We start from the raw sequence: 20,026 nt of genomic DNA on the forward strand, positions 1-20,026 counted from the left end.
TTGGGATACACTACGTGAAGCCCAACACCCAATCTACCACACTACATACTGAGGAAAATGTGATGAAATTACCTATTCTCAGCATTTAATGAGGACATAAGTATAATTATAGTAATAATTTAACTAAAGCCAGATCAAGCCATTACATGAGACAAAATCTCAAGATATACTTTACTGAACAGAAATCTTTTGGTGCTCACTATATACACACACACAGATGTCACGAGTCTAATTACATGAGTATCGCGTCGGGGACAGACCATCGTACAGACAAATCATATATGCCCCAGCCACTTCTTGATGTTCGCTTTACAAAAAATGAAGACCATCTGAAACCCTGAGGGCTGAAGTGTCTTCACAAGGCAGATAAAAACAAGAGGGTTGCCTCTGAGGCAAACTTAAAAACGGGGATACCTAAGGCATTTATGTTGGAGAGGTTCAAAGTTTACTAGAAGCATTGGCAGAGTACCAAATGGTGGGTCGGTGCAACGGATTTATTGTCCGAAAATAATTATTTTGACATGTAAATGCCACTGATTGGTTATAAAAAAAATCTTAAAACCTGCATTACAGTATCAGGTTGCCACTCTCCAATACAACCAAATGCTACCACTGCAAAAATTATTAGTGCAGCTTCCTCAAAAAGCAAGTGCCAGTTTTTAACCTCAGTACATACAAGCATTGGGTTTCAAAATGAGTAAATAAGCCATAGTTGTGTGTTTAAGTCCATCTGCTGGTTGCAAAAGTACTACTACGTATCAACTGCTCTGATCTCTTTTGGTTGCTCTATTTCTCCAAAGGTATGGGAGGGGAGAGCTTTGAAGATGTGACACATACAGTAGGACGGTGGACACTACTGGCCCCGCATTTGGGGGAAAATGACATGGTTGTGAGGGGACAAGCCGTCCTCCATCACTGAGCCTTGCCAGACAGGGAAACGACAGGCTCTCCCTCTTTTTGTAGTGCCTCCCTCCACTTGGCTTTCTTCTCCATGTTCAGAGTTGTCAGGGACTCGTGCCTTCCCGCAGCCTGCAAAAATAGGACAAAATACAGGTGACGGTTTTTATATTTAACCTGAAATACATAAGAACCAGCAGTAACATTTAGTCTTTTGTGTAGAATAAAATTATTAATTCATGAAAATATCTAAGACATAGCTACAAGCGAAAATGCAGGGATAAAAATGGACGTGTAACAACATTGTGAACACTTTACTCCTTGCAAACAAATACCGGAAAAGCATGCAAACAGTTCTCTTATCTGTTGTCACTCACCCGCTTGCCCAGGATCACCATGATCACACAGGCCCCTATTGTGACGCCCATCATCAAATAACAGGCTTTCACTCTGATTTTGTTTCGGGCCGCATCAATCATCTCATACCTGTGGCACAGGCAGGCGTAAAAAGAAAAAAATACTTCAACACATCACGGAAAAATGCAGAACATGACGACGTTTAAACACTTCGTTGATATTTTGTGCCGTTTTTAAGCACAGCACACTCATGTAGTCTTATAAGTGATTTGTATGTTTCTTCTTTCAACTGTCAACATTTATAATGACAACAGTAATCTGACGCCCACGTTCTTTACACAATTGACTCAACACAGATAAGTGTTTTTTTTTTTAATACTGAGCCTTGGTTCACTGCATGTACAGGAGGTGGCACGTCTGCAGTTTGTATTCGTGACAATCAGGTCTTTTATCACGGCAGTACATGAGATACCATCTGCACCCTGATGTCAGTAATTACATCCAGCCAAACAAACCCAGCGTTTGAACTGCAGCAGTCTCACCGCTGCTCATCCAGTTAGGTAGCTCTGTTTCTTGTGATGCAGCTTAACTAAATCTCACATCGAGCCAATCAGATTCAAGTGCGCTGGGAGGTCTGGTATAAACAGGAAGATGCTACTTACGACACAAGCTCTGGTATCTCGTCCACGGTTTTAAAACGTCCCGACCAGATCAAAATCTTCTTGTCCAGCTCTGTGGGTCTGGAGCCTGGGATTCTGAACCCGGGACGAGATGCTGTATGACAGAACAAAGCACGCATTCAAAAGAACAAACAAACAGAGTGGAAGCCCACAAATCCACGTTGTGAACAAAACAAAACAAAACAATGAATGCAGAGAAATTCAGTTTCACAAGCCCCAGTCATTAGATCCAACACCCTAAGACCATGACCCCACTTCCTGTATCCCTTCTTCCTCTGGGACTTAAAAAAAAACCTTCCCACACTATTGGCAACAACAAGCAATGATATTCTGGATTAGAGACTGAGAGCGAACGAGTGGTGATAAATTTCCAGTGGTTGAACTGCATCCAAAACTACCTCCTGCAGGGACAGCAGACGGAGGCTCAGCTTTCACCTCCTGTGGTTTGTTGCACATCCCTCTGTAGCTCCATGTTTCAGCAGCCGGTCTGTACCTTTGACCTGACAAAAGATACAAAAAAATAATAAATATGCTGTAGGGATGCAACTAACAATTTTCATTACCAGGATCAATCTGCAAGTTATTTTCAAGCTTAATCATTTCATCTACGAACTGTCACAAAACAGTGAAAAAAATGTACATAATAATTTCCTTGGAGCCAGAGGTGACATCTTCAGACAGCTTATTTTATCTGGCTTTCAGTCCAAAACCCAAAAGATATTCAGTTCACAAGGGCATCAAACAGAGACAAGCATCAAATTCTCAGAGTTTGAGAAAACCAATAATTGATTAAGTTTTAAATTTACTGTCATACAAGTCAAAGTTTTTCTTCTGTTTTTTAAATTTTCTATTGTCCTTTCAGCTCTAATCATAACACATACATGCATAATTCAAGCCAATTTCACAACAACCAATTTGCCATAACTAAATACAGTAAGTACATCATATTATGTGGAGGGCGGAGACAATGTGCTGCTCACTTTGACAAAAAACGAAGGTGTGTTAGGTGAACAAAGTTTGAAATACCGTGCAATAAAACAAACAAAAAGTTTGCGAGGTCAAAGTGTCATAGTGAGGCGTTTTATATAGGATGACTAAACCTGAACACCAAAGAAAAATGTCACCAAACAGGAATTGTAATTATCATTATTCTTATCGACAAAACTGTCAAGTCACGTATCATTCATAACCACATAAGAATCACTTCCTCGAATCATAGTATAACAATTAAAGAGCAAGACGTTAAAAGGGAGTCGTAGTTTGTTGAATAATTAGCTACAGCTGCTAATTTCACAATCCAGTTAACTACAAATATCAAGAGGGAAAAGAGCCACGCAGTTACTAACCGAAAACAACACTGCAATTCAACATAACGATACGCACCTAAAAGGCAGCCAACGGAAAGGCGAGACCTGACGAAATTCATTTTTCTTTAAATCAAATAAATACGATTCAATGAGTCAATAAGGCCATTAAAGTGCGTCGAAACATTTGCAGTCCTCTCAACTGCTGAAAGTCAACTAAGTGCCCAACAGGACCCAGTGAGATAATCATAGGAGCATGATCCATGTGCCTGATCAAAAAATGAAACAGATTTCATGTTAAAGTATGTTTTCCCTAAAACAATAATCAGACGCCCGTATCAATATGAAATGGGGTTTGCTTACTAGAAAACATTCCTTCTTTCCGTTCCGGTCATTAACTTAAAAACTCAAGCAGTATATTTTCATACAGTAAGCTTAAACACGTTTAAAAACAGCTCTTTTTCTTATTGATGAATGGACCAAATTCCAAACTTTGACACAAGCGTTTCATCACAGCAGTATATCTGTATCTCATCATCTGTTAAATGTACGTATATTTAAATACTAACAATTTTTTTGACAAGTTATGTCGAGATAAACCTACTGACATTAGGAATAAATGTGGTAAATACATTACAGGGTAATGATATATTCAGCTTCCCTTCAGGCATCTTCAAGAACACTCACCTGACGTTGTGTCTGCAGAGGACCCCGCAGTCCACTATGGCGGCGCCCGGTGGAACTTTAAACTGTGAGGACTTTTCAATGTTTCAGGTAATTTTAACGGAGGATTAATCGATCAGTGCAAACGTGTCACGGAAGGGCATCGATCCGAATCGTTACCCCTCTGAGCTTCTCATGCCGTGTTGCTTATTTTCCGTGTAGTCCAGTGAATGAGTGACCCTCCTGATCACTAATGCTCGCACTGTGTGATCTGGATTAGAAGACTGGCTGCATGTGGAGTTAGAATGATAAGAAAATAACCTGATGAGGTTGTATAATGGTCTTAAGACAGGTTAAACAAATGCCATATTCTTAAGTAAAACCAAACACCTTAAATTAACCTTAAATCAATTTTTGAGGTCACAAAAATTATTAAAGGCAAAGAAAGGAAATATAAATCTGCTACACAAAATTATGTATTAGTTTATTACTGTCTCTGTGCTCCTCTCTGTGTTTCTCAGGAGGTGCTGAAGGTGATGCGCACTATAGATGACCGCATCGTCCATGCCCTGAACACCACCGTGCCCACAGCCTCCTTCTCAGGAAAAGTGGATGCCACACAAACATGCAAACAACTCTATGAATCTGTGAGTGTGTCTATCAAGACTGAAAGTAGTTAGTTTTAGCTGTGTATGTTACATCAGGTAAAACCTTAGAAGTATCGCTTCCTGGGTTTTTCAACAATAAAAATCTTGCTGCATCTCTTGTCCTTCCTGGGCCCCACAGATGATGGAGGCCCATTTGACCAGAGACAATGCTATCAAGGCCTGTATAGCCCAAACATCTGAGGTGGTCGGACAACTGCGTGAGGAACGAGCAAAAGACGGCGAAAACCTGGCAATCATCAAACAACTCCGAAAGGAGCAGACCAAAGTAAGGGCCAGGACGTCGGTTTTGGAGCAATGAAGGTGTGGATTTTGAAACAAGAACCTTACCTAAAGAGAAATGCATCTTTTTGTCTTCCTTGTCTCCAGCTAAAGCTAATGCAGTCAGAGCTGAATGTTGAAGAAGTTGTCAACGATAGAAGTCTGAAGGTATGCTCACTATTCTCAGCCATTTGCCCACAATGTCCTACAATCAGAAGTAACTGATCTGCCATAATCTTAAATGTTATTTATTCCTGATTCCCTGACGTCAGGTTTTCAGTGAAAGGTGCAGAATCCACTACACGCCTCCGAAGGTGAAGTGAAGCTCTCGTCCGATGAGATGAGCCGCTTCACTCGAGGTTCGAATCCAGACTGGAGCTGAGACTGTGGCCAGCTGCTGAGTCCTGACTGCAGGCTGTTCACCATCCAGACCTCTCTGACCTCCTCTCCAACTCACTTATATTCCATTGTGATTATTCTATTGCATTACCACCGCTGTAAAACAGTCATCTGTATGCTTCTTTAATGAGAAACATTGTACAAAATGAGTTTTTTAAAAAGACAGTGAAATAGTAATTCTGGTTGTCCGAGTGATTCACTGTTTTCTACATCCAAATGAAAATGAGCAGTGCAGTTTAATCCACTCTGTCTTTTTATACAAACTGGTCCAGACTCAAATATCAACAACAGCTATTGGTTGAACCACGTGGCTGGATCAACTTACCAGGAGATTGTGGGGTTAAAAATAAAATGCCACACCCACCACAACTTAACCACACATCAATCCATAATACAGATGGGATCAGCAGAGAGTGTAACATCCATCTCCTCACTTACAAAATTGTTTCCATCTCAGAATAACTGATGATAGATGGATTATTTTGAGAAAAAATATTTTTTCTTGAGAAAAATAGAATAAGTCTATGTTCAAGCAATTGCTTAAAATGTCTTGAAAACTGGAATTACAGTTAGACTAGAAAAACTTATGTTTTTTAAAGAAAGTTTAGCTCAAAAAAACGCAGGTGGCTCTAAATGGCCTTGAGCTTGACAGGGACGTGGCTCTGAATGTATGTATTGCATCTCCTCCCCGTCTATAGATGTTAAATCCCTGTATCGCCAGGGAAAAATTAGTGCAGTCTATGTGTTTGGTCTCCTGCCATAATCCCCAGGTCAGATCTATGTAAGTGGCAAGGAGACTCTAACCTCAAGGTTCACTTAACACACGATTCATAGGTTTCAGCCACATCTTGTGCATCTCTCAGCAGCAACACCTATCCTTAAAAACAGACTCTGACAACACTCAAACTCCATCCAGTGGTCAGATGTATAAATGCAAGCAAGCAAAAAAAAAAAAACTTCGACTGTTATTAAACACACATGTAACAACAGTGCCATCTAGTGACAATGTGAGAATTTAAATTGGAAGTAATGTAAAACAAATGATGAAATTTTAAGGTTAAAATAATGAATTAAAAAAAATAACAAAAGTAAATCAGATAAAGGAACAGAGGATTCTGAATTGAGGCTGCAGCAGTTGAAACAGGCTGTGTGATCATATTAGAAATGTACACTGGTGTCGTCACAGTAATCCTTTACATTGTTCAGCACAATTTCGGCACCTTCTCAGCAAGCAGGGGCGCCTGCAGCTGCAGGGGGCACCAATTTACCAATTCCCCACAAAGTAATATGATAGAAAATAGAAAACTGCTTGGCGGCGAAGATTACTTTTTTTTTTTCACGTGGTTGTACCGCCCCCCATGTGATGCCGCCCCGGGCGGCTGACCTCTTCACCCGTGCCTAAAACCGCCACTGCTAAGAAGCTGCGGTGACTCAAAACACCTGTGTGGGTGTTCAGTGCATTTAATCTATATTAAAGCATCACAATCTATTTTCTACAACTACTTTCTTTTCCTTGAAATAAATCATTTCACAATAGTAATTGCCTTGATGAGGTACTTTACTCCTTGCATAGCTTGACATCTTTATTTAACTGCTCTTCAGCTGCAGATTGAAAACGTCTCTGTAGCCCAGTTCTGGTCAGTCTAGCACCTTGCATCTGTGTGTGTGTTTGTGAGCAAGTGAATGAAATTGTATGCAACTGCAGCCTTGTCACATGACAGGGTAACACTTTACCTTTACTGCACAGTGTAACATGAGTTAGTAATAACTGGCCCACTGGCAGGTCAGAGAGGTTAATGTAAGATATGCAAACAATGTATGGAGGAAAATATCAATACAGTCCTTGAAAGACATGTCTCAACACTTTCTGAAGTGACTGTACACCCCACAATGCTGCTGTTTTACAAATCAGAAACCACCACAGAAAGAAAAGCAACACTTCAACAAACCTGATTTATTATATAATTATTTTTAATTCACCTTGTACAAAACAGTCCCATGTTGACATACTATCATCATGATCTGCATGATGTATACAGTATGTTATAACATGTTAGCACTGGGTAACAATGTTTAAGATAAAGAGGCAAAACAATGTGATATTAACTGATTAAAATGAGAGTGCAGCCTGTAGACACTGATGGGATGCTTTGCTTTGTTTGTCATCCTATTAGAAGGGCTCAATAGGGTCATTGTAGCTCTTGGATTGTTGCATGTCACTCAGCTCAAGGCCTCCTCCATAACATGGGAGGTTTTCGAAAACACGGAGGTGAACGTAGTTTTCTCCTCCTACATGGACCTGCAGGGAAGCAAAAGTAGGTGTCTGTCAAGCAGATGAATGTGAGTCCAATAATCACTCTCTTTTTAGTTCTGTTCTGCTCTCCAGCAGAAAAACGCCTGGGTCCGTAAGTTTGAAATGTTCTGCTATGTTCACCATCTCTTTCTGATGTTTGGAGGTAGACAGGTACCACATAGCAGAGTTTTAGAGCTTTAGTGCGCAATGGAAACAAGCTTGAGAGAATTAATCCTGATGTACATGAAGCATGTCGAAAGCTGTGGAGTGATGAGGAAACTGTAAAGTTCCTCAAATTAATACATGAAACAAACAAATTCCACATTTTTGAGTTTTGACTCAAACTTATTTGCATCTTGTTGCATCATCTTCTTCTACAATGGTTCAATTGCATCTGGGGAAAAAAATATGCATCATCTTTCAGGATCTCTCTACTTTGGAAATAATAATCACCTTAATATAGTAGTTGGTCCCAGCTACAACCTGGGTCTCATACAACACGGCTGTGAAAACTTCATAGTTCTTCCCTGCTTTCTTCTGTACATCAGGCTTCACCTGAGAAACAATGAAGTGACACCAATATCAAAATGAATCAGAGGCTCTGTTCACTGTGTGAATAGTTTTGAGGGAACAAAGCCAAAGAGTAATAAAGTTCCTTTTCCTACTTACGTTGTCACAGATCTTCTGAATATTTTCGCCAGCTTCCTGTGCCTCGGAAAGACCTCCACACAGAAACATTGTGACAGTTTTCTACTGCAGAAATTCACAAAGAAATGAACAAAAATGATTGTCTCCGTCTCTGCGCGGTGTTCAGTACTGCCTTCCCACACCCATGAGAAAATATTGTTTCATGTTACACAGAACTTCTTGGAATTGTTTTACAACAGAAATAGAACAAATAGACCTCTTAATTATGTTGGCATGTCAATACAAGCCTTTTATTTCCTTGAATTCAAATGGCTTTCATACGCCCATATCTTCTGCACTGCAATCTGGTTAAAGAACTGGATTAACATGTACAGGAAGTAGAGACTGTAATTTTTGCCACCTCATTTGCAGAAATTGTACTTTATATCTCAGTCATTCAGAGATTAAATTAGATTTCCACATATTAAGTTCCATGGAAAAACGAACTGCCATTTAATTGATTTTAAAATCCGAACTGATTGCAGGTTTGCTTATGGTTTGCTTATGGTTCCCAGAATCTCTAAAAGTAGAATGGAAGGCCGAGCCTTTAGCTATCAGGCCCCTCTCCTGTGGGACTAACTGCCAGATTGGGTTCGGGAAGCAGCTCAGGCAACTGAACCATCCCTTAGTTATGCTGCTATAGGCCTAGGCTGCTGAGGGACTTCCCATGATCCTCTGCACACCTCTTCTCTTGTCTCTTTCTCTCCTCAGACCCACTCTCACATTTATTAACCTTTATTGCATGTCATTAACTCTGTGTCCTCTCTCTCCCGTAGTCCTGTGCTTGTTTCTCTCTGGTCTCTCTTTCTCTGGACCTTTCTGTAGGTATCTCTGGCTCCGGAGCTGCAAGTTCTCTGTCTGTGGTCCACTGACCTGCTGCTGTTTATTGTCTACATTGATCCATTTCTAACACATTACTATGCTTAATGTTCCACTCTGCTTCAGATACGTTTTGGATTAATATTCCATGCCAACTGTAATGTAAATAATTATCAATCATGACAGCTTTTTGCTTCTGTGCTCTGTTTCCTATCATAACTGTTATCTGCTGAGCACACAGTATCCACTTACTGTTCTGTTATCTCCCATAGGTTCTGCTCAAGGTTTCTTCCTGTTAAAAGGGAGTTTTTTTCTTGCCACTGTCGCCTTAAGTGCTTGCTCTGGGGTCAGGCTCTGGGTCTCTGTAAAGCACTTCGAGACAATTTTGATTGTGGAAGGCGCTATAGAAATAAAATTGAATTGAACTGAAAATTTACACAACTGCAAGACTTGAATACTTTGACATGACATGGCAAAAATTCTGCCCTGACTTTTAGACGTGCTGGCACTATGCTACACGTTTAACTGGCAACATCTATAATACGTCAAGTGATATTAATTTTCAACCCAATAAAAGTTACGGCTTGAAGTCTAAAACTCCAGTTTAGCAAGAATCAAATACACAAAATAATGTTGCATCAAAACAAAGCAAGCAAAGAAATTCCACCTCAAGCATGGACTTATCTGCAAACTGTTTCCTGTTAGAATTCCAAACAATCATAGACAACATTCCCATTCAGATGTGAAGTACTCCACCCAGTGATGAGATGTATGAATGCAAAGGTGGAAAAAAAAAAAAAAAAAATTCTACTGTACACATGTAACAACAGTGCCATCTAGTGACAAGGTAAAAACAAAACTTGGAAGTAATGTTAAACAAATGACGAAACTTTAAGGTTAAAAAAATCAATAAAAAAAAAAAAAAAAAAAGTAAATCAATGCCTTCACCAAGCACGTCTGATTTCATGAAGGGTTCTCTTACCATCAATGAAGCTATCAAACATCTATAATAACCGTGAGATGGTGGAACAGCTGCATTAAGAGGAAAACACAGACCACTTTAATTATTTTGTGAAGTTCAGGATTTTTCACTGAGCCATAGGAAAATTATCTGAAATACTGAATTTGGACCAAACTACACAGAACAAAACTGCACACACGCAACACAGAAACAAAAACTCCACTTCAGAGAAGAAAAGCAACATTTGAATCACTGTAAATATATTTTTTGGAGGCATTCTTTATTATTTGTTCACAAAATAGAGTGATCAACTTTTGAGTCTCATCTCAAACTGTACATTTGTTAACACATGTCACTGCCTATAACATTATTGCAAAGGCATGTTATGTAACAGAGGATTCTGAATTGAGGCTGCAGCAGTTGAAACAGGCTGTGTGATCATATTAGAAAGGTACACTGGTGTCGCAGCCGCAAACACTGTTCAGCACAATTTCTCCTCCATCACAGGCAAGTTCTTGGAAGACTGCCAGGTAAAGGTAACGGCACCCTCCTACCTGAACCTGCAGGGAAGAGAGAATAAAATTGACAGAAACATTGAGGATCTTCTACCATTTAACTGGTCTCACCTGGGTTTCACAATTGATTCAGTCCATGTACACACATCTGAGGCTTTCTTTCTTTTTCTTGAAATAAATAATAAAATACATTTCACAATATTAATTACCTTGATGAGGTAGTTTACTCCATGCACAACTTGACTTTTGTATTTAACTGATTGGAATTCCTCATATATCTCCTTTGTCTTTTCCTGTACTTGGTTCTTCACCTGTGTACAAATGAAATAAAATGTGATGTAAAACCAGACTGAAATGCAGAGCAGAGGGTCGTGTAAAAGGCTGTGAAGAATGAAGGTAGAGGTGAAGCTCACGTGATCACAGATCCTCTGGATTTCCTCAGTGGCATCCTGTACCTCAGTCCATCCTCCAGGCATGTTGGCCATTGTCACAAGGTCAGTTGAAGCTGAAGTCAGTTGTCTGTTGTTAATGTCTCAGGTGTTTCTTTTCAGCTGGTTATCAAATATATTTATACTGTGGCACTACCGTTGGACACAGGCTGAAGGGTAGAGCTTATGCATGACATTCTGGGTGGTGCTCCAGTACGTGTGTAACCACTCCTATGGTCAGTGTTGCTCATCCTTGATGAATTGCTCCACCAATTCCAGCTTTTATTTTGGCCACTTCTCAAAAACGGTATTTTTCAAATTGTGTAACTCAGATTCTGATCAACTGGTGTATCTTTAAAGCAGCCATAATCAATAACGTTTATACTGATAAATGATCAAATAACTACAAATACTTGAAAGATATTGCCTTTAGTGACAAACCCAAAGGGAATCCGTTTCTTAGCTCTACAGAGCATTTTAGGGTATTTAGGGGTATATTTAGGACCACCCCCAGGTGGCCTGAAAATAAAATGCAGGTGTAAAGAAGCAATCCACCATCAATACATTTATTTTCTCTCCCATCCATCCAAAACACCAAATTGAGGGACTATCTTTTGGAAGAATCGTGTTCCATCCCTACAGAATTTGCTAAATCCTAGAAATACAGACATGAAAGAGTTCAAAAGGTACTTGCACATCAGTGAAAGTGTGTTCACTCCCCCAGTAATTTGGAACAGATGGGCTGTCCACACCCTGTCACTGCAGAAATGTGCAAAGAATGCAAGAATTGATCCTCTCCTCCTCCACATTACATGTTGCAATTTCTCAACAATTAGTGAGAGTTTTTCGGTCAGCATAGTTGCAACATGTGAAGCTTTTGACTTTGCAATCAAATGATTTGTCATTCTAGACTTGCAGAGGAATGTTGACTCGAGAATAGTGTGTAACCCTCCCACTGCACTCTTGCTAGGTGTTGAAAGAACTGACTGGAAACCATTCTGGGTGAAGAGTCACCCATTTTACTGGTGGTACAAGTTTTGCAAACACTGCTAAGTGCAGATTCATGCTTTGTATTTGTAGCTGCGTTTGCTGTAAAATTAATGTAAAATTTAAAAAACAAGGCATCCTTAGAATGGAAAGTTTATTAAGTTTTCTGTATATGGACTGTAAGTAAGGAAGGACACTGCATCTTTTCTACACACAATCATGGCAACTAATCCGACAATATGTGGAACGTCCACAGATGCTGAATCTGGACTCTGTACACGCTGAACAAACATGAAATACAATGCAAATTGAAATAAATTCATAACCAGATTTTGTGATATGAACCTATTGGTTGACAAATGTACTTCATTAAGTAGCCAGCAGTTAAAGCTCATCAGGAGCCTTGAATGGTGAATAATGTCGATAAAAGTCTGGAAATGAGACAGAATTTATTATTTAAAACAGAAGTAAGGAGGACATTATTATTTCCTCCTGTTGCATTAAAAATCACATGAACACTTCATGGAAAAAGACTTGAAAGAAAATAAAAAAGTGACTGTGAGTTCAACATGAGATCATCAAATATCTGCAAAGTTATTTCATCTTTTAGTGGGAATAAAAATCATGCAGACTGTGCTTTAAAAAGAGGAACTGCACTCACGAGATGTGAGGTGTGTGACTGAGGTGCATGACTGAGTTATTTTAAAGTTGTGTGATTAATCGTACAATCAGCGGTTTCAGCATTTTTAACCACATGGCTTGTAGAATTCCATCTTTTTTTGGGGGGGTTGGGATTTGGAGGATTGCTTAAGTTTCAAACAGACGGTTTAGTCAGCTGGGTCAACAATTTAATTTAGGTAAGAGCATCTGAGTGCAGAATATAAATGTGATTATGTGTTTTTACCTGTGTGCTAAGAATTTTTTGCCTGTGCTGTGCACCGGAATTATTATAGATTCAGGATTCAACATTTATCGCTTCCCTAGTGCTGAAGGGAACTTGGTTTGGTGAACTCACACAAAACAAAAACAAACAGAAATCTGACATCACATATGGTAGCCACACTGGGTCATGAGACAAGTGGTAATAATTACAAAAAATAAAACCTTCATGCTTAAAAGAGTATATATGTTAAATTTGTTTATGACTGATCTAGTGCGACATTTGTACTGTACCAACTTTAGCTCTATGATACTGTAATGACTTTTCCTTCATACTCATGTCAAAATAATGCATCAGCTATCCTAACAAACAGATCAGTCATAAAGTCCATGCTGCACCGTCACTGTGGTAGGTGTAACTCAAGAACGTTTAGCTTACATATGGCGTTTTTTTGTTGAAACACAATGGAAAGAATTTCAGTGTGTATTCAGTTTACTGTGCTGCCATTTTTCACTACAGGTGTGTATGAAGCCTGAAAGCTCTTTATTATAAAAGATACATTTTTAAATTTACCTTTGAATAATGCAAAGAAAAAAAATCACTATTTTAGACAACGCAGACACACATATATACACACACACACACCCCATATGTAAGCTAAACATGCATTCTGGAGTCACACCCACCACAGTGAGGGTGCAGCATGGACTTGATGACCGATCCGTTTGTAAAGGATAGCTGAAGCATTTTTTCAAGCTTTTGCACAATATTAGAAATGAAAATGAACAAGCAGGTAAACTCACTATATATAGAGAAAGCTATAACACAATAAGTGCAGGCTTAATTTACTCAGTAACCATTTTTTTTAATGCACCTAGTACAAAATAGTTCCATTTTGACATACTACATATACAGTATGTTATTACATAGCACATTAGCAATGGTAGCATTAACATAAAGAGGCAGGACAATGCAATATTAACTGATTAAAATGAGAGTGCAGCCTGTAGGCACTGATGGGATGCTTTGCTTAGTTTGTGACCCCTTTAGAAGTACTCAATAGGGTCCTGGTGGGTCTTGGTTTGCTGCATACTGGACAGTTCAAGGCCTCCTCCATGACAGGGCAGTTTTTCATAAACACGGAGGTGAATGTATTCCTCTCCTCCGACATGGACCTGCAAGGAAGCAAAAGTTTGTGTCAAGCAGATGAATGTGAGTCCAGTAATCACTCTTTTAGTACTGCTCTCCAATAACTCCAGGGAGGAACATCTGGGTCCCACATTCCATTAGAGATGACCTTTTTATTTTAATCTTGAGTCCTCAAGATTAGCAGACAGCTTTCAGCATCTCTGTGCTTTGTAAATAACAATCACCTTAATAAAGTAGTTGGTCCCAGACACAAGCTGCGTCTTGTAGGACTTGGCTATGAAAACTTCATAGGCCTTCCCCGCTTTCTGCTCTGCATGAGGCTTCATCTGAGAAACAAGTAAGTGGCATCAATATCAACATGAAACACCATCTCTATTCAATGCGTGTGAATAGTTCAGAGGGAACAGTAATAAAGACATTAATAAAGTTCCTTTTTTCTCTACTTACGCTCTCACAGATCGTCTGAATCTTTTCGTCGGCATCCTGTGCCCCTGAAGTTCCTCCGCAGATCATCGGCATTGTGACAACTTTGCTTCGCTGTTAAAATCTGCAGAGAAATGAGCGAAAACGCTTGTGTCTGTCGCTTTCCGGGATTCCCAGTGAGTCAGTGAATCATATGACACTTTGGACCGTACCATCAGAGTAGAAGGAGAACGGGGGGGTTATTTATTTATTTTCTTTAAACGATTCTACATGGTGGTTAACAACTTAAAAGTATCTGGTTTTAAATGATAACTACTTAAATTTAGAAACCTTAGAAAGAAATCGTTTGAAGCGACAGGAAGGCAGATACCTAAAATATAATTTAATATTTCTCTTTGTTCGTCCCTCTTTACAGACACTGTGTGTTAGTCCGAGGCGTATCTGTGTTGGGATGTGACAGATGAGCACGAGTGGTGAGGTTTTGACCGGAGATACTGGTTATAAACTGGGATCAAAGATGAGTCATACATTAACTAAACAGCTGCATAAGTTATTTTTCTTATTTCCTGCACTTTTTTTTTTTTTTAAATAAACACAAAGTGGTCTACTGAGAATAAAACCGTCTCTGTAGTCCAGTTCTGGTCAGTCCAGCACCTTGCATCCTTGTGTGAGTGTATTTTTGTGAGCAAGTGAGTGAAATTGTATGCAAGTAAACCCTTGACACATGACAGGGTAACACTTTACCTGTACTGCACAGCATAACACGAGTTAGTAACCCAAACCCCTCTGAACGGCCCACTGACAGGTCAGAGAGGTTAATGTATTAAGATATGCAAATAATCAATGGAGCAAAATATCAATACAGCCCTTGAAAGACATGTCTCAGCACTTTCTGAAGTGACTGTGCACCCCACAATGCTGCTGTTTTACAAATCAGAAACCACCACAGGAAGAAAAAAAAAGCAACAAAAAAAAAACATCAAAACTTAGAATTGTTGATACTGTATTTCACCTCAATGAAGTGCAGTTGTCTTTAAGATCAACAATTACACCAGAGCTTCTCAACATGTCTCAACACTTTATGTAGCAACTCTACACCCTGCCCTGCAGCTGTCTGATATACTGTCATCATGCTCTTCATTGAAATGTGCCCAAAATCTTTTTGATGACTATATTAAAAGTGAGGAAAAAACAGCACCCTGATTGTCTAATGTTACCAAAAAAAAAAGAAAGAAAAAAAACATTATGACAGTGTTAAACTGCAAAATGTGGCCAGATTTAACTTGTCTGCAGTGAGTAAATTCATTTTTCAGACTAACGTAAGGATCAAAAATAAAAAAAGACATACCTCGTAGCCATGACACTTCTTTGCCCAGTTGGTAATCCCCTCTGTAGCTGGGTACCATAGCCATACATGATGGTCTAAATGCCATTTTAAAGCCTTTTCCACTTTCCACTCTGGGGTATATTGTTAATTATTTGGTTTGAGCCCCTTAGCTCCAGTTCATCAAGCCAGACAGCCAGGAACACAAGGGAGAGGATCCAAATGCAGACACCCAAGAATGTCCTTCATTAAACTAAAAATTGCTGGGAAAGAGTCAGTGACCAGGGAACAAAACTAAAACAACTAAAAAACATCCACAAGTGGAGAAAAGGGCTCAGGAACAAAACTCAACACTGGGATACAGAAAGGAAACAAAACCAGGAGCAGAGCATGGGCAGGGGAACGGGTAACTGGACTAATAGGCAACAGGTGAAACCAATTAGGGCAGGGCAAACAATCAGTAAAGGAGAGAAACCAGACAAAGACAGGAAGTAGAACAAGGCCAGATACACTGGCCAAAAATTAAACAGGAAATACACAACCAAAACTGAAAAACCCAAAACAAGAGTAACTTGACTAAAGAAACACAACAGGAACTACTAACAGAACAACTAAAGAAACTAAACAAACAGATCGTGACACAGTTAAGGACAAACTTTAAAGTTCCACAGCATACAGTGTGATTTTTTTCTTGTATAATAGTGCTGCTTCCAACATGGTCAACATGGTCCATTTACTTTTTTTTTTTTTGCATAACAGCTCTGGGAGGTGGAAGTATTTAGGCAGTAAGAAATCAACCAGAGTTGTGTGTAAAGACTTTGGTTGCTTCTGCAGTGATATGTGAATGGAGTTCTTAAGGGTCAGCGGAGAGGGGCTTTAATGAGCGCTGAGTAAGAGCGTTCAGCAGTGATAATGAGGCTGCATCACATTTATTGCCTAACAACAGCTGAATTATACCATCAGATGGGACAGAACACCCCCTGGGGAGCGATGAGTTAAGATGAATGCAATTTTCTTCCATCTGGGGGTGGTGGGTGGCGACAGGAGAGCTGTTTCTACTGACCGATACAGAGACTGGGAGGCTGCCAAAGAGACAAAGGTGTGAAATGATGGTGGAAAAAGGAGGTATATGTGCCAAGTTAGATGTTTTCAATTCTTAAAAAAAAAAAAAAAAATCTTGCAACTTGACTCTGAGGTTTGTCATTTCCTAGAAAACAATGGAGCTATTATTGTTTCAGCCTGAGGATGGCGGCAAATGCAGCTTTTAGTCTGGGACATGCCTGAAGAAGAAGAAGAAGAAGAAGAAGTACGAGAACCACCCGCAGATCATGATAACACCTCTGTGTGGTTTGGATCGTGCGCTTGTCTTCACCATGTTGTCCTTGGTGCTGTCACGAAGCTTGTGCCAGGTTGCCACGGAATTGAACCGCAGGTCTTGCCCGACCCTCGGTTCAGTTTTGCGGACTTTTACAACCTCATGTCCTAGATACGGAGAAGCATCGGACGATGGTAAAATAAATAAATAAATACATACATAAACTATTTCCTGGTATACAGTCGGCTGCTTTCCAACAGGAATTTGAACTTAATTACCTAGAGCTGTTCCTGTAGGCCTTCGAGTCTGTGGTTATTAATTCTGATATTTTTAATTAGGTATTATTTTTATGTATTATAATTGTTTTAAAGAGATTAATGGGTTTTTTTTAAATGTTTTGTAGCCCAATTACTGTAGTGGTTTCTGCCACTGTCAGAGCCTGTCTGTGCGTCTGCTGCCATTGTTTTAACACTGGGTTCAGCTCAGGCTGTGCGTCCAGTGTTTTCTATGGCAGTTTCAAACAGTTGACTCTGACATTTCTGTTTCAAATGGGAAACAATGGCCTGACAGTGGCTTGGCTGTTTAGTCAACCCTCGTAAGCAGACAGTACCAGCTAAGGTTAAATTAACAAGTTGCTTTTAAATCAATGGATGGTGAGTTGAGGTTATTACATTTATTAATAAATAGGCTATAAACTGGCATAAGTGGGTTATGTTATAGTAATGTGTGTGTAACCTTACTGTGTTTCCTCCTTAGCTTCATCAGTGACCTACACACAGCTGAAGACCATGTTGTCCAACCGTGACATTCAGCTGTTTGATGTGAGGAATCCTGATGAATACCAGGCTGGACGCATTCCACACGCTGTCAACATCCCACGTAAGCGATAACACATGAACAAAGTAGGAAGAGGGTGGTTTACTGTGGAGTTTTTCCTTTCATATACTTGTGTATGTGTGTGTGTGTGAACAATCAGTGGGCAACCTGGAGGAGTCTCTGAAGCTGTCCCCAGAGGCCTTTCAGCAGAAATTTGAAGTGAAGGCTCCTGGGAAAGATGACGACAACATTGTGTTTCACTGTAAAAGCGGGAACCGGAGCAACAAGGCACTGGGCATCGCCCATCAGCTGGGATTTAGCAGGTAAAGAACAGCAGGCGCACAACTCGAAAGGCATCCTGCTGCTATTACATGACCCTGTGAAGGTTAAGATTCATCGCGGTTTTTACTTAAAGGGCAAATAAAGAAATCTGAGTCCACTGTTTGACTCTCTGAATAAAATTCCAGACAAACTAAATTACATGTCAGTCATGTTAAGTAATGTGGACCCTGCTTACCCACTTAGCAGACTATAGTGCTGCTCCCCAGTGCTGTGAATGACAAATTTTACGTGCTGCTGTTTTATTATTAATCAGTCCTGGTGCTGCAACTAGAGTACGCTGTCCTGAAATGCTGCTTGAGTTTGTTGAACGCTGGATGACCTTTTAGTAGAAATTCAAACTACAGTGATAAGAGACTAATCTATTCTCTTTATGTGTCTTTTTTTTTTTTTTTCAGGGCGAGACATTATAAAGGAGGGTACACTGAGTGGGCAGAGCAAGAAGGAAAATAACTCTGGGCTGAGTTCTGCACTTTATAGTGCGATATCTTCATTAAAAATCCAACTATCAAACTTTCAAATGCAGCAAGAAGAATAAAAGAAAACAAGAAAAGAAAGAAAGAACAAAAAAAAAAGGAAAACAAAATTACTCCCAATGCTTCACTCTTGAGATTCATTTCATTCATTCATTAAAAGAAAAATCTTCTAATCATTTTGTGTTAACAGAAAATGTTAAAATGCAGTGTAATCAAAACTAAATTGCAATTAAACTTAAAACAGACAGCAAAATGTTATAGCTTGAATTCTGGGGTGTTCACAAAGTGTTTGACCACAATTTTAAATTAGTTTTACTCTCCTCTGCTTCTTTTGTGAAATAAATCATGGGTAAAATCAAACATGTCCGACTGCGAAAAGTGTCTTTTTTGAGTATACACATATTTTATTTTCACACTTTATTTCACAAATTACTTAAAAGTGAAGAAGTAGGACATACACTAGTTGCTGTTTCCAATTCCAAACTATATACCAATCATTTACAGTATATTATACTATGTATTAATCTCTGATTCTGTTGTTGCAGTAAGTTAGTAAGAAATTAATAAACATACTTTACATCCTCAAACCTTGCTGAGAATTATTGTGCTGACGGCGGGATATAAGCAGTTTGATCTCTGGACCAGTAGATGGCAGCAAAATGTCAACCAACACTGTAAATGTGCATTTCCATTTTTTCCACCGCCACTGTCCTTTATCATTATTGTAGTGATGCCCTTTCAGGCCTGACCTTCATCCTGGTATTAGTCTAGACAGGCATAGATCCTGTGAGTTACAGCTCTGAGAACTGCTCTCAAGACCTCGATCTGCACAAGGTCCTTACATCCCTCATTTGAAGGGAAAGTAGATTCCACTTCACCCTCCACCTTTCCATCCTATCCCCTCTCATCAGGGTTATTTGCAGAGCATCAACAGTACAGCAGGTGTGTGTGTTTTGGGGGGATCAGTGCTCTTTATGATCTCTGAATGGAGGTAGAGTGTTGTGAAGGCCCTCTGTGGATTTATACATCAGAGTTGATCCTCTTGGTGACCGTGAAAGTGGAGTTTGGACGTGCTTCTATTCCAAAACACCTTTATGGGTTTTTTTTTTGCACATTTAACTCTATATTATAAATCACCAAGTCAGTGAAGCGATAGCTATTCCAGGGGAAAAAATTACACACTTCCAGAATCTATCATTCATGTGGGAGAGACTGAGATTGATTCTCTGAATGTTGCATCGTGTACATAAATGGAGCGGAAGGGAAATCAGAATTTATTGGACATATTCATGAACGAGTGGAGAGGCACTTTTGTGCTGGAATATCATCAAAAAGCCAAAATTCAGCAAGCGTTATGGCTGTCACACACCACCAGTTTTGTCAAGTAT

At 39.5% G+C, this 20,026-nt stretch overlaps 6 protein-coding genes across 6 annotated transcripts; 2 read left to right on the plus strand and 4 right to left on the minus strand.

Annotated features, from left to right (window-relative positions):
* Positions 1-157: 157 nt before the first annotated feature.
* Positions 158-3,464, minus strand: fam162a (family with sequence similarity 162 member A). The gene is made up of 5 exons (XM_041065399.1): positions 3,318-3,464; positions 2,333-2,434; positions 1,917-2,028; positions 1,275-1,383; positions 158-1,029 (listed from the first exon to the last, which is right to left on the minus strand). Exons 1-5 carry the CDS (start codon positions 3,358-3,360, stop codon positions 913-915), a joined length of 483 nt encoding a protein of 160 aa, XP_040921333.1. The 5' UTR covers positions 3,361-3,464; the 3' UTR covers positions 158-912.
* A 479-nt stretch (positions 3,465-3,943) lies between these two features.
* On the plus strand, positions 3,944-5,397 carry mix23 (mitochondrial matrix import factor 23). Its single transcript, XM_041065983.1, has 5 exons — positions 3,944-4,012; positions 4,423-4,548; positions 4,688-4,834; positions 4,936-4,995; positions 5,100-5,397. The coding sequence occupies exons 1-5, from the start codon at positions 3,962-3,964 to the stop codon at positions 5,148-5,150; spliced, it is 435 nt and encodes a 144-aa protein (XP_040921917.1). The 5' UTR covers positions 3,944-3,961; the 3' UTR covers positions 5,151-5,397.
* Positions 5,398-7,180: 1,783 nt separating this feature from the next.
* On the minus strand, positions 7,181-8,339 carry LOC121200603 (cystatin-B-like). Its single transcript, XM_041065991.1, has 3 exons — positions 8,189-8,339; positions 7,973-8,074; positions 7,181-7,525 (listed from the first exon to the last, which is right to left on the minus strand). Exons 1-3 carry the CDS (start codon positions 8,255-8,257, stop codon positions 7,397-7,399), a joined length of 300 nt encoding a protein of 99 aa, XP_040921925.1. The 5' UTR covers positions 8,258-8,339; the 3' UTR covers positions 7,181-7,396.
* A 1,913-nt stretch (positions 8,340-10,252) lies between these two features.
* On the minus strand, positions 10,253-11,093 carry LOC121200604 (cystatin-A-like). The gene is made up of 3 exons (XM_041065992.1): positions 10,915-11,093; positions 10,711-10,812; positions 10,253-10,546 (listed from the first exon to the last, which is right to left on the minus strand). Exons 1-3 carry the CDS (start codon positions 10,984-10,986, stop codon positions 10,430-10,432), a joined length of 291 nt encoding a protein of 96 aa, XP_040921926.1. The 5' UTR covers positions 10,987-11,093; the 3' UTR covers positions 10,253-10,429.
* A 1,255-nt stretch (positions 11,094-12,348) lies between these two features.
* Positions 12,349-14,539, minus strand: LOC121200602 (cystatin-B-like). The gene is made up of 3 exons (XM_041065990.1): positions 14,393-14,539; positions 14,170-14,271; positions 12,349-13,971 (listed from the first exon to the last, which is right to left on the minus strand). Exons 1-3 carry the CDS (start codon positions 14,462-14,464, stop codon positions 13,843-13,845), a joined length of 303 nt encoding a protein of 100 aa, XP_040921924.1. The 5' UTR covers positions 14,465-14,539; the 3' UTR covers positions 12,349-13,842.
* A 2,446-nt stretch (positions 14,540-16,985) lies between these two features.
* si:ch211-161h7.8 (thiosulfate:glutathione sulfurtransferase) lies at positions 16,986-19,000 on the plus strand. The gene is made up of 4 exons (XM_041065989.1): positions 16,986-17,201; positions 17,764-17,886; positions 17,984-18,146; positions 18,561-19,000. Exons 1-4 carry the CDS (start codon positions 17,021-17,023, stop codon positions 18,613-18,615), a joined length of 522 nt encoding a protein of 173 aa, XP_040921923.1. The 5' UTR covers positions 16,986-17,020; the 3' UTR covers positions 18,616-19,000.
* Positions 19,001-20,026: the final 1,026 nt, after the last annotated feature.

The sequence above is a fragment of the Toxotes jaculatrix genome, chromosome 20, assembly GCF_017976425.1.
Source record: "Toxotes jaculatrix isolate fToxJac2 chromosome 20, fToxJac2.pri, whole genome shotgun sequence".
In the NCBI taxonomy this organism is placed as follows: domain Eukaryota; kingdom Metazoa; phylum Chordata; class Actinopteri; family Toxotidae; genus Toxotes; species Toxotes jaculatrix.

Excerpts from the sequence above, each read along its gene's own strand:
- fam162a (XM_041065399.1), bottom strand. The coding sequence starts at position 3,360 with ATGAATTTCGTCAGGTCTCGCCTTTCCGTTGGCTGCCTTTTAG. Across the intron at positions 2,029-2,332 it reads GTCTGCTGTCCCTGCAGGAG|CATCTCGTCCCGGGTTCAGA; the intron begins GTAGTTTTGGAT and ends TCTGTCATACAG. Across the intron at positions 1,030-1,274 it reads TGGTGATCCTGGGCAAGCGG|GCTGCGGGAAGGCACGAGTC; the intron begins GTGAGTGACAAC and ends CTATTTTTGCAG.
- mix23 (XM_041065983.1), top strand. The coding sequence starts at position 3,962 with ATGGCGGCGCCCGGTGGAACTTTAAACTGTGAGGACTTTTCAATGTTT. Across the intron at positions 4,013-4,422 it reads AGGACTTTTCAATGTTTCAG|GAGGTGCTGAAGGTGATGCG; the intron begins GTAATTTTAACG and ends TGTGTTTCTCAG. Across the intron at positions 4,549-4,687 it reads GCAAACAACTCTATGAATCT|ATGATGGAGGCCCATTTGAC; the intron begins GTGAGTGTGTCT and ends TGGGCCCCACAG.
- LOC121200603 (XM_041065991.1), bottom strand. The coding sequence starts at position 8,257 with ATGTTTCTGTGTGGAGGTCTTTCCGAGGCACAGGAAGCTGGCGAAAAT. Across the intron at positions 8,075-8,188 it reads TTCAGAAGATCTGTGACAAC|GTGAAGCCTGATGTACAGAA; the intron begins GTAAGTAGGAAA and ends ATTGTTTCTCAG. Across the intron at positions 7,526-7,972 it reads GGACCAACTACTATATTAAG|GTCCATGTAGGAGGAGAAAA; the intron begins GTGATTATTATT and ends GCTTCCCTGCAG.
- LOC121200604 (XM_041065992.1), bottom strand. The coding sequence starts at position 10,986 with ATGGCCAACATGCCTGGAGGATGGACTGAGGTACAGGATGCCACTGAG. Across the intron at positions 10,813-10,914 it reads TCCAGAGGATCTGTGATCAC|GTGAAGAACCAAGTACAGGA; the intron begins GTGAGCTTCACC and ends ATTTGTACACAG. Across the intron at positions 10,547-10,710 it reads GAGTAAACTACCTCATCAAG|GTTCAGGTAGGAGGGTGCCG; the intron begins GTAATTAATATT and ends TCTTCCCTGCAG.
- LOC121200602 (XM_041065990.1), bottom strand. The coding sequence starts at position 14,464 with ATGCCGATGATCTGCGGAGGAACTTCAGGGGCACAGGATGCCGACGAA. Across the intron at positions 14,272-14,392 it reads TTCAGACGATCTGTGAGAGC|ATGAAGCCTCATGCAGAGCA; the intron begins GTAAGTAGAGAA and ends CTTGTTTCTCAG. Across the intron at positions 13,972-14,169 it reads GGACCAACTACTTTATTAAG|GTCCATGTCGGAGGAGAGGA; the intron begins GTGATTGTTATT and ends GCTTCCTTGCAG.
- si:ch211-161h7.8 (XM_041065989.1), top strand. The coding sequence starts at position 17,021 with ATGATAACACCTCTGTGTGGTTTGGATCGTGCGCTTGTCTTCACCATG. Across the intron at positions 17,887-17,983 it reads ACACGCTGTCAACATCCCAC|TGGGCAACCTGGAGGAGTCT; the intron begins GTAAGCGATAAC and ends GTGAACAATCAG. Across the intron at positions 18,147-18,560 it reads CATCAGCTGGGATTTAGCAG|GGCGAGACATTATAAAGGAG; the intron begins GTAAAGAACAGC and ends TTTTTTTTTCAG.